This window comes from Pseudorca crassidens, chromosome 16 (genome assembly GCF_039906515.1).
Source record: "Pseudorca crassidens isolate mPseCra1 chromosome 16, mPseCra1.hap1, whole genome shotgun sequence".
In the NCBI taxonomy this organism is placed as follows: Eukaryota; Metazoa; Chordata; class Mammalia; order Artiodactyla; family Delphinidae; genus Pseudorca; species Pseudorca crassidens.
Genome location: NC_090311.1, coordinates 79,714,107 through 79,726,795, shown reverse-complemented (window position 1 = coordinate 79,726,795; position 12,689 = coordinate 79,714,107). Strand labels below are relative to the sequence as shown.

Sequence of the window (12,689 nt, the reverse complement as noted above, 5' to 3'; positions counted from 1 at the left end):
CTGGGGAAGGTAAAAGAGTGGGTCTCCAGATTGAGGGGCACTGGACACGGCTGAGGTCAGGGTGAGTGCCACATGAAAATGGGAAGTGAACACGTATGCACCCTGGACGCTGAGACCCCCTTCCACCTGCCCCCATCACCGTCTTGGCCTCTCAGGTCCCAGAGGACCTTCTCCACGGCATGTGGCCACCCCAAGAGGAAAGACCTGAAAATACTTTCACCGGAGATTACCTAACAAAATGCCCTGGCCAGATCGCCTTACAGCGAAGTGCACAGTCAACAAGCACCACTCGTGTGTTTAGAGCTTGACTTTTCGTCCCACATTCTTACGTATATAAGCAGGTGTCTAAGGCTCACCAGACATCTAGGGAAACCTCTACACTAAAGATCAAGACCAAAACAAATAAACAAGGAAATCTGGAGAAAACAAAACTACACAGGAAAAAGAAAACCTGAAAAAGAAAAAACTTTCACTAATATTTTAAAGGGAGATAACATAGTGTGGTTACGATATAAAAACAGGATACTATTAAAAAGGGGGCATTCCAAGAACAAAAAAGATCTCATGAGAATAAAAATCTGATAGCAAAAAGAAGAAACTCAAAGAAAGGACTGGAAATAAAGTTGAGGAAATCACCCAGGAAGTGGAGCACAAAGACAAAGCCATAGAAAACAGGAGAGAAGAGATGTGTTAAAGGCCAGTCCAGGAGGTTCGATAACCAAAAAGAGAACAGAAAGCACAAAAGGAAGGGAGGAAATCAAAGTAATACAAGAGCAGTTCTCAGGACCGAAGGACATGATTTCCAGATTGAAAAGGTCCGAGTGCCCTACACCAGGATGTAAACAGGCCCTCAAAACTGAAATGACAGAAAGCTGGGGACACAGTCTCTATAATCATCCGTGGAGAAGAAACAGCTCACATACAAACAAACAGGATTCAAATGGTTTCAGACTTCTCAACACTAACAATGGGAGCTCGAGCCTCTAAGACATCAGATGGATGGATGCCTTTAAAATTCTGGACAGAAATGTTTTCCAAGCCAAAATTCTACCCCAATCAAACCATCAGTTGAATGTGAGGGCAAAATAAAAGTGTCTAGATATGCTTGGTCTTGGCTTCCAAGAAAGCCACAAGAAAACATTACTGCCACACCAACAAAGAGAAGGAAGAGGCTGGATTATCAACAAAACCCTAAACTTTTTTTTTTGTGGGGGGGTAGGTCCATCAGAGAGCTGAGGTCGCATTGCTCTCTGAATTCCAAAGGGCAAAGAACCTCTCCAAGAATAAGACAGGACACACGAACTGCAGTTAAAAAATAAAATAAAAATTGGACAAGTTTTTAAAGGCCAAGTGTGGACAACTTAGAAACTCTGGGAACCCCAAGGGAGTCTACACCCACTCACCAGCTCTTTTCCTCAAGGCCTCCCTGATGTGTTCAAGAAAGACTGTGGGCAGGGCAGGGGACCCTGGAGGCGTGGGCATGCAGGGCCCACTGAGGTTTGAAAGGGCAGCCCATCCACGCCCTGCAGGAGTACAAGGTGGTGGTCAACTGAAGACGCCTGCCTGCACCCTGGACCCTTCCCTGACAGGAGGCCAAAGCTGTCGGCCACCGGAGGAAACCCTCCCACAATCCCACCCTTGTCCCTGCTCTCACACCAGGCAAAGTTGGCTGCCCCTGGGGATGGCTAAACACTTGCTCTCCCCTGGACCCTGCACTGACACGAGGAAAGCCTCTTATGTGTCCGGCACTCATATGAAGCAGGTCTGCTGCTGTGGAGGGGGGCAGAGTATCAGCCCTCGAGACCCACCACAGATACAAGCAGAATGCAGCCGCCACAGGAGAAGTTAAGGAAACTCTTAACCCTTCATTAAGTAGGAGGCAGAGGTTATGTGCCACTGGAGAGGGAGCAGAGATGGCTAAAAAGTTTGAACCCTGGGCTTCCCTGGTGGCGCAGTGGTTGAGAGTCCGCCTGCCTATGCAGGCGACACGGGTTCGTGCCCCGGTCCAGGAAGATCCCACATGCCGCGGAGCGGCTGGGCCCGTGAGCCATGGCCGCTGAGCCTGCGCGTCCGGAGCCTGTGCTCCGCAACGGGAGAGGCCACAGCAGTGAGAGGCCCGCGTACCAAAAAAAAAAATAAAGTTTGAACCCTAAGGATCGGGCACATGGGGCCTAAGAAGAGGCTGTTGTAGGAGAAATGAAAAGTTCTCTCCTTCCCCATCTCAAGCTTTGCACCAGGTAACCAACACCAGCAGTCTACCCTCGAGGGAAGGACAAAGGCATGGAGGAAGCTCTCCAACCGTGGTGTCGGCATCGAGGGCTTGAGAAAAAAACTGAGAAAAACCTTATAGGCTTCACACTAAACAATCCACCACCAACAAAATCCAAAGCCAGCTCACCAGAGTGACTCAACCCAAATAGTCTAACAGAGAGGAGTGCCTATCATCGAAGGCATAAATATTTCAGTCTCTTCTGAAAAAAGTGATCCCATTGCCAAGAGATAAAAGAGAAAACAAAACCAAACTCAGATATGGTCCAAGTACAGAACTTGTACATAACTATGATGAGTATGTTAAAGGCTCTAATGGAAAAGGTAGACAACATGCATGAACAGTTGGGGATTTTCAGGAGATGGAAACTATAAAAAAGTGACAGATAGAAATGATAGAAGTGAAAACATATCAGACATAAAGGATCCTCTGATTAAGTTATCAGATATGCAAGGTCTTAAAAAGTTTTATCTCAGGGAACTATTAGAAAATACATTACAACAAATGAGTAAACCAAAAAAGAGGACGAACTCCAGGAAACAAGAGCTCCAACACAGAATCAGGTGAAGGGAATCCCCCAGATGATAGTGAAGGCAGATCTAAGAATGTCAGCTGTGCACCAGACTGAGCTTGTAAGAGGACTCTAGGAGACACTTCTTCAGGAAAATTGATAATGCCTGATGATCTGACTTTGTACAGGAAAGATTTAGACAATTAACTAAGAATCTGGGGTTGAATTAGTGATAAGAGTGGAGACAACGAAACATAAATGACATTAATCTAGCAAAAACCTGCAGGAAGAAAAAAACCCATCATATATACACAGATCACCTGTGAACAGTATTTTCAGAGTCATAATTTTGTTGAACTCACATTTAACCAAAATTACAAGAATGACATTGGACTTTATGACATTACTAGATCATTTCAAGATACGGGGGTAAATACCAAAATAATCAGCTAAAAGAGGTAAAAGTGGCTGCCCTCTGAAATGAAGGAAATGGGCAGGGGCACAAGCATGAGACCACTGCTTATCTTTAAAACTGCAGAATGACTGACTCTTTAAAATAAATGAGTGTTTAACTTTAGTAATTTAAAAAATGTTTTCCAGTGACAACTCTCATTGGATGATCACCAACTTTTGGGCTGTTAAAATATTTACTACCTGATGTTTTAAGCTTATATAAAAATCTAATCTACTCACAACTTCAACCAAACAAAAATCCTTTACCAGTATAAATAAGTAGGCAGCTCCAGTTGAAACAGTAGACATTTTCTATCTATTGAGGCAGTTTTGAATCAGTCAATCCATTTTTTACTTTGATAGCTCAAAATTAATTTAAGACGAGAATTGTGCTTTCACATAATTTCAGTGAGCAAATCAATCAATAGGAACATACCAAACTGAGGGGAGGCCTTGCTATTTCATCTACTCTTGTTCTGTAATAAAGTGGTAGGAAGCACAGGCTCAAAATGTAAAAAAATTGAAACCTCACTCAATTAAATCAATTTCAAAAATACTCTCCAAAGGTCGACTTAAGGCCCATATGCTTAACAAATATTTAAAAATCCTGCTAAGAGACCTACCAAGGGAAATTTCAAAAGGATGTGCTAGTTTCCATTACAAAATTCTAACACTCGAGACTCAATTCATCGCTCAGTACATATAAATAATTTTCTTTTCAATTTGATGGGCGCTAACTCTTCTTTCCTGTTAGAACGGACCTACCACGATATAGTGCAAATTTGGTCTGTAAAATCCTGCCTGGGCTCGTTCCTAAATTATTCCCACGGATGCAGTATTCCACCTGCTCTGGGTCAGAAAGTTTAGGAGATGCAGACTCCTCTCGGCTGCAGTGATCTGTGTCAGTTCAGAAAACACCCTCGACATGAGGTTCCCAAGGTTTTTCAGGCTTTATGGGGACCAGGAGAATAACCCAATTCAGTACGGATCTCGGAGACTACCCCAGGAGCTGACTGCCGGAAGCAGGGGGCCTCCCTCCCAGAAAGCCAAGTAAGGATGGGCCCGGGGGCAAAGAAGCAAGTACCGGTTCCCTCCTGGGGGGCGCACGCGCAGTCGGTCCCCAGCTCCGCCGACACCTCCACCGCCCGCTGCAGCAGGTAGCGCGCCCGCTTGCGCGTCAGGGCGTCCTCGGCTCGGGTCAGCCCCGCCTGCACCGTCCTCCAGAAGCGCCAGCAGCGCCGGGCGTCCGGGTCCGCCTCGCGCGCCGCGGTGGCGCGCTCCGCGCCAGGCTCGGGCAGCAGCTTCTCCGCCAGGGCGCTCAGCACCAGCAGCTTCGGCCCGACTCGGCCCGGGCCCTCGGGAGCCCCGGGGGCGACCAGCCCGCCCCACAAGGCCCGCAGCGCCGCCCCGCCGCACCGGCCCAACGCCGGCAGCAGCCGGCCGGCCACCAGCGCCGCCGCGCCCTCGGCGGGCCCCGCCTCGTCCCCGCCTAGCGCCAGGGCGAGGGCGGCCCGCGCCACCGCCTCCAGCAGCGGCGCGTCCTCGCGGGGCCGCAGGCAGGGCCCCACGGCCGCCAACACCTCCACGGCCGCCTCGGCGGCCCCGTCGAGGCCGGGCGCGGGGCCCGCGGCGAGCAGGTCGCGCAGCGCCTCCTCGGCCAGCGCGGCCGCCAGCTGCGGGCCCCCGGCAAGGCGGGCGCACGAGCGCAGGGCCGCGCCCGCCGCTCTCAGCACGCGCCGGCGCTGGCGGGCCGCTGGGCCGGTGTCCGCGCCGCCCGCGGGGCGCCCGCGCAGGCCCCGCAGCAGCGGCACCAGGTACCCGGCGGCGACCTCGCGCGCCGCCTCCGGGAGCGCGCCCGCGCCGCCGCCGCGCTCCTCCTCGTCCTCCAGTCGCTGCAGAAGAAAGCGCAGCGTCTCCACGCGCTCCGCGGACGCCTCCTCGCAGCACAGCGCCCCAAGCAGGACCCGAGGGTCCCGGCTCTGCGAGAGCAGCGTATCCGCCAGCACCCACTCCATTTGACCCGAGCGCCCGCAGGAAGGCGCCGGCGTGCGCTAGTGCGTGCGCGTGCGCGGTGGGCCCGGGCGCGCACCCGCAGGTAGGGGGCTTGCTGCCCGGCCCTAGTCCTGCTAGGCGCGCTTTGGGCAGGTCTCAACAGAACTGCCTTGGGTCTGATCCTCTCGCTTCTGCCCCTTACTTTTTTAAGAGGAAAAGAGGCCCTCGTTAAACGTTAATGTCGTATCTATACCAACTCCATCGATTCCTAATTGGAGATTGGCCTGCCCGAGGGCTTTAAATCATTCAGGCGCTGTGAGGATGGGCCAGACGTACACCAGGAAGGTGTACTCACGATCACCTAGAAGCTCTTTTTTCAAAACGGTGCAGCCTGGCACCACCCACACAGAGACTGACACAGTGGGTCCGAAATGGGTTCCCGATATCTGCATAAAAAATAAATAACGAAAACCCAAGAATGAGGTAGAGGCCCTGAAAAGTACTCTAGCTATGAGCCAGGGATAGGGCTGAAAACGAGATACCCACCACGACGCTGGCAGTCAAATGCCCAAGCGGACTCTTGCATGCAGCCCTTCGCACACAATGCTTATGCTCCCACATGTAGAGTCCCTCAAATAGTCCACGTGTCTGTATGTTCTGTATATCTGACAGCATCTACTGCTAAGTACAGAAACAGAAACCTCACCTTAGCATGCACGGTACTGGTTTGGTTTCTAGCTCAATCCTAGGCGAACTGAATCAATGACTTGGGTTTTCACTTTGCCTTCAACCATGGAGAAGTCCATGGAGAAGTCACAATCTCACCTTCAAAGAGCTTGCTGTGTAATAAACATAATGGATAAAGTGTAATTTAAAGTTATTTAAGTTTATTTTATGTAATTTAAAATTATTTAATTTTTAGATTTTTGGTTTTATATAATTTAAAGTTATTTACAGTTATCTGACATCATATATGCAAGATTTTATTTCCGTATTTCAGGGTCATTCAGTTTTCCATTGACAGATGCGTAAAGGGTTCAGTTGTAAGCCTACTTAGAATGTGTCAGTAAATATCCATTGCCTTCAACATTTAATGTGCCAATAAACATCAGTTTCCTTCAACATATATTCTTCATATATCTATCAAACAAAAATATGCAAATGTCTTGAGCAGACACTTAACAAATGAAGATGTGCAAATGTAAGCATCTGAAAAGGTGTGAGTATCATTATTCCTTAGAGAAATGCAAATTAAACCCTCAAAGAAATACCACTTCACACCCATCAGAATGGCCTAAATTTCAAAGATTGAAAACACCAAACGGCTGTTGAGGATTTCCTTTTCTTGAAACTCTGTCTTCCTCTAGTTTTCATCATATAGCTAATTCCTGTTTTTTTCTTTGTCCTGTTTCCCCAGCTGTTTCTTCTCCATCTCTTTGGGGGAAGAATCCTCTTTCTCTTCCTGACCTGACCTGTTCATATGGATGTTTCCAGAATTACAGCTTCAGATCCCTGCCTGTTCTTCTCACTCTAAATTTTCCCTGAATAACTTCATTAAAACTATAGATTCAATTATGATTTACACGCTAATGATGAAAAAAATCTAGATCTCCTGCACAGATCTCTCTCCCAAACTGCAAACTTATCTACCTACTGCCTACCAGATGTCTCCATTGAATATCACTCAGGGCATCATTCTCAATCTCTACTTTTATGAAGGTCACCTCACTATCTTCATTCCCCCATCATCATTACTGCACCCCCCCCCCACCACCAATATACTTCTTCCCAGGTATTTCCTATTTAGGGGAATGGCTGTCACTCACTGAGTTGCCCAAGTCAAAAAACCTGGGAGCCAATATGTTACCAAACCAACCTTGGGTCCCCTTGCCTGTGTGCAGCAAAGTCAATCTACTGACACGGGGTTGTGGCGAAGGAAAGTGCAGCATTTACTGCAGGGCGTCAAGTAAGGAGTCCAGGTAGCTAGTGCTGAAAAGGTCCAAACTCTCTAAAGGCTTTCAGGGAAAAGTTTTTAAAGACAAAGTGAGGGAGGAGCCTTGTGGGTGTGTGATCAGCTTGTGGACACTCTTCTGATTGGTAATTGGGAGTCAGCTGGTCTGGGGTTTACGTGCTTGTGGGCAGCCTTCAGTTAACTTCTCCCACCTGATGGGGGTTTCAGTAGCTGCAAAACAGCTCAAAGACTATGGCTCAGAATATCATCCAAAGCCCTTGAGGAGGAACTAAAGGTCCTTGACTTTGTTTAATGGCTAAACTATTATTATTTTGTCTTGCGTGACTGCTTTTCTTTCTTTCTGCATTTTCTCACTTCTCTAATTAAATTTACTCTTTGTAACTCGGGGAAGGCCTAGGAGGCTAAAGGTTTTTTTACAGACAAGAGGCAGGCAGAGGACACTGGGGTAGGTGTGGTTTGTTCTAGGAAGGCCCCATAGGGTCTTGCTCAGTTACAAATAGACTTCGCACTCTCTTCTTTGATTCCTCAAACCTATCCATGAAACTTCCTAAATGTTTTGGTGTCCCCACCTCTCTGTCCCCCACGAACACCTTAGTTTTAGACTCTCCTCATTTCTTACTAAGATAACAGCAATAACTTCCTGCCTGATTTGCTCCCCACCCCAATACACATGCCTTATTACTACCAGGATGAGCTTCCTGAAATTAAACCACGACTATACATAGCCCCCAGAATGATGGCTGAATTTCTTAGCATGACATCCCAGATGCCCCTTGAGGTGGTCCTGCCTACTTCTCCAGCCCCATCGTCCTCATGCCCCATATACACCTGGATTTTGAAGTCCCTAAAACATGCCATGTGCTCTCCCTTTGTCTTTTCAAAAGCCCTTTCATCTTCTGGAAAGCCCTTACCTCTACTCCACTTGTTCAAGACACATGGTCCAATGTCATCTCTCCAGAAAGTCATTTCTTACTACCTCGCTCCCACCACCAACACCCACCCCACCTAAGTGAGGTCACCCTCTTCCAAATTCCCCAAACATCCTAGAATATCCCTAACGCAGCATTTGTCATGCTGTTATAACTGCAGGTTTACTTCTCTGCCCCCTCCCCTCCCAAGAGCAATTTGAGGGCTAGGCAGGAGTTACGGAGTTATATCTTTTATCCCATGAATCCCAGTACCTGCACCTCTCGTTATAGCATGCTCAAGAAATGCTGATCTTCTACTCCGCAATGAAGACCCAAGCTACAAGGCATCTCTGAGAAGCCCCTCACCATGCACCCAATCATACTTCTTCTGTCTTCCCCAAACTTTCAGTTGTGGTAATAATAATAGCTAACAGTTACTTATCATACTTATGAAGAAGACATGGTAATATCTTTATACTACTGCACTGAATCCTCAAAACAACTCATAAATGAAGTGCTATTATTTTTCTCATTTTACGGATGAGGACACTGAGAATAGGGGAGGATAAGTAACTTGCCTCGGTGTCACACGACAAAAAAGCAGCAGAGCTGTCTGACTCAAAGCTGTGCACTCTGCTACGTTACCTCCAAACCGTCAAGAAAGAGACGTCTACAGTGACTAACAGGTTTACCGCCTACATAATCTGCACTCCCAGGGTCTAGCAGACAGTAGGCACTCAGTAAATGATTGTTGTAGGAAGAAATGAATGAATATATGTGTTTCCGCCACAGTTTATGAACTCCTTGCAAATTAGGATTTTGTTTTTAATTCATTTTGTAGCCTACATGCCAAACATAGTACCAGAAGCATGGTAGCTACTCAAAAAGTGCTTGAAACTGGGTGAACAAGAATGCAGTATTTTATAGTGAGAGTGTTATAAGTTCATCAGTCAGAAAATTTCCAGGGACATAAGGACTCTTGAAACATGAGCATTTGAAAGCTGAAGTCCTTGTCGCCTGGTTCAACATGCAACAATACACTGCTTTGAGACACAGAGGAGACCCCGTGTGAGACCCCTCATGAAGATGAGGGGTTGCTTTGGAAGTGATATGTGAATAGGGTTTACAAGGGTTTGCTTCCCTGCCCCTTGCAAGTTTCCTGTTTTATCCGTAAATGAATTAGGGTTTATGACAATTTTTTTAACATATAGTTGATTTACAATGTTGTGTTAGTTTCATGTGTACAGCAAAGTGGTTCATTTATACGTATACATATATATACATTCTTTTTCAGATTTTTTTCCCTTATAGGTTATCACAAAATATTAAGTATAGTTCCCTGTGCTATACAGTAGGTCCTTGTTGGTTATCTATGTTACATATAGTAGTGTGTATCTGTTTATCCCAAACTCCTAATTTATCCCTCTCCCCCCTTTCCCCTTTGGTAACCATAAGTTTGTTTTCTATATCTGTGAGTCTATTTCTGTTTTGTTTATAAGCTCATTTGTATCATTTTTTTTAGATTCCACATATAAGTGATATCATAGGATATTTGTCTTTGGCTTACTTCACTTAGTATGATCATCTCTAGGTCCATCCATCTTGCTGCAAATGGCATTATTTCATTCTTTTTCGTGGCTGAGTAATATTCCATTGTATATCTCTACCTCATCTTCTTTATCCATTCATCTGTCAATGGACATTTAGGTTGCTTCCATGTCCTGGCTACTGTGAATAGTGCCGCAGCGAACACTGGGGTGCATGTATCTTTTCGAATGATGGTTTTCTCCAGATATATGCCCAGGAGTGGGACTGCAGGATCATACGGTAGCTCTGTTTTTAGTTTTTTAAGGAACCTCCATACTGTTCTCCCTAGTAGCTGTACCAGACTAGCCGTTATTTTAACCTCAAAAACAGGTGCCAGTATGGGCAGTTGTTAGAGTTGCCCTATCTTCTGTTCAGCAACTACACCCTAGCCCATACATTCATGTATTCATTCAACACTCTCTGGCATCACTTAGACCCCAAGCCTGCCCCGTGCTGTTTCCTCAGGCAGCACATGTGTGCGGTTCTGAGGAAGAAACTCTGCCTGTGCTTTGCGTTGTGGATGTGAGTGTCCGGCAGTGGCCTCTGAGGATCCATTTCAGGGGATGCGCTCCATCCTCCGCCTCTGGCTCTCACAGCTGACCTACTGTCTATCCGCTTAGGTGCTCACAACACTGGTTCCAACCTATGAATAACTCACATGTATGGGCGTTGGTTGTCTACACCATATATTTTACACCTTTCCAAGAGATCTCGGAAGATGGATATCCTTGATTCCCTTCCCATCTGAAATAGAGCACCCATAAATATGATTGCTGGGAAGCACCTCTGAATTTTAATCCCTTCTCACCTTCCCAACTTAAAATGGATACTGCTTCCCTCGCAGTAAAGGTAATGGAGAGAAGAGCAAGAGAGACTGGGGAAAAGGATGTGGAAGTGAGGGAAAAGGATCCAGATGAATGTTCGCTCACATGTCTCCTCCCTCTAGGAGTGTTTGCACGAGCTCACTGTTTGCTGCTGTTGAGAGCCCTGCAGATACTTAATCTGGTTTTTCATGATGCTGCCAGGGAAGCAGTGGGCAGGAACGCCACGACAGGATGAATAGATATCCCCAGAAAATAAGAAATGATGAACATGCTGACTTCAGATCGGTACACAGGGTGCAGCCACCACGGAAAACGTTGTGGAGGCTCCTCAAAAAACTAAAAATAGAGCTGCCATATGACCCAGCAATCCCACTCCTGGCCATGTATCTGGAGAAAACCATCATTCGAAAATATACATGCACCCCAGTGTTCACTGCAGCACTATTTACAGCAGCCAAGACATGGAAGCAACCTAAATGTCCATCGACAGATGGATGGCTAAAGAAGATGTGGTACATATATGCAATGGAATATTACTCAGCCATAAAAAGAATGACATAATGCCATTTGCAGCAACATGGATGGACCTAGAGGTGATGATACTAAGTGAAGTGAGTCAGACAGAGAAAGACAAATATTATATGATATCACTTATATGTGGAACCTAAAATATGAACCAAATGAACCTATCTATGAAACAGAAACAGAATCACGGACATAGAGAACAGACTTGTATTTGTCAAGGGGGAGGGGGGTGTAGGCATGGATTGGGAGTTTGGGGTTAGCAGATGAAAACTAGTATATATAGGATGGATAAACAACAAGGTCCTACTGTATAGCACAGGGAACTATACTCAATATCCTGTGATAAACCATAATGGAAAAGAATATGAAAAGGAACGTATATATGTATAACTGAATCACCGTGCTGTACAGCAGAAATTAACACAACATTGTAAACCACCTATTCCTCAATAAAATAAATTTTACAAAAATATAGGTACCCAGGGCTCAAAACCCACTGAAAGAGTTCTTCTTAAGTGTATGCATCTTACATGACTATATGCTCTGGAATGAATGGGCTGTGGCATAACCCAAAACGCTGATCTGTTGAGAAGCTGACATTTCTTTGGACAGAAGATGGTGCTATTGTCAATGCAGTGTGCTTTTTCCATCCTTTCAACTTAGTGCAAAGTGGAAGTCAGCTATAGAAAGAAAATAGCAATTGCAGAGCAAGATTTCAGCTGGAGCCTTCAGTGAGCCTCTGAGGGTCTAAGAACGGACTTGACGACATGGAGGGTGGGGAAGGATAAGCTGGGACGAAGTGAGACAGTAGCACTGACATATATACACTACCGAATGTAAAATAGGTAGCTAGTGGGAAGCAGCCGCATAGCACAGGGAGATCAGCTCGGTGCTTTGTGACCACCTAGAGGGGTGGGGTAGGGAGGGTGGGAGGGAGACACAAGAGGGAAGAGATATGGTGATATATGTATACATATAGCTGATTCACTTTGTTGTACAGCAGAAACTAACATTGTAAAGCAATTATACTCCAAAAAAGATGTGGAAAAAGTAAGTTTCTGCCACTAATGTTCCATAGAGCAGCAAAAAAAAAAAAAAAAAAAAAATGGCAGGGAGCTGCCTGATAAGCTGCTGAGATTCTTGCCTTGTGATGTCTCCCCTGAAAGCCCTTCAGAGAATCTCCACAGACAGAATTGCCATCGCAGTATGGGTAATACGTTTATGTGAAGGGCAACATCTAGAAAACTCGAATTCCCTGTGGGGAGTCAGTGTCAGCCACCATTATTTATTTATTTATTATTTATTTTTTATTTATTTTTTTTGCGGTACGCGGGCCTCTCACTGCTGTGGCCTCTCCCGTTGCGGAGCACAGGCTCCGGACGCACAGGCTCAGCGGCCATGGCTCACGGGCCCAGCCGCTCCGCGGCATGCGGGATCTTCCCGGACCGGGGCACGAACCCGCGTCCCCTGCATCGGCAGGCGGACTCTCAACCACTGCGCCACCAGGGAAGCCCCACCATTAGTTATTAACCCGGTATCCATCCTCCCTTCTCCTTTGCCCACAAAACTCTGGTTTCCTTCAGGATGTCGGTATGTTAACCCTTGAGGCAATGTCTCATGCTCACAGCACCCAACCTTCCTTACAGTT

General features: G+C 46.5%; 1 protein-coding gene across 3 annotated transcripts in view; it reads right to left on the bottom strand.

The window, feature by feature from the left end:
• The window catches only part of TARBP1 (TAR (HIV-1) RNA binding protein 1), a 61,396-nt gene extending 56,109 nt beyond the window's left edge, over positions 1-5,287 (bottom strand). For 2 of the 3 annotated variants that reach the window (XR_010936045.1, XR_010936044.1), the window contains exon 1: positions 4,318-5,287. Coding sequence is in view for 1 of the 3 variants with exons in the window: in XM_067711069.1 (XP_067567170.1) it covers positions 4,318-5,248 (931 nt within the window). In the remaining 2 variants the exon portion in view is untranslated. The remainder of the gene's footprint in view (positions 1-4,317) is intronic. The other variant, XM_067711069.1, reaches the window with a different exon arrangement.
• Positions 5,288-12,689: the final 7,402 nt, after the last annotated feature.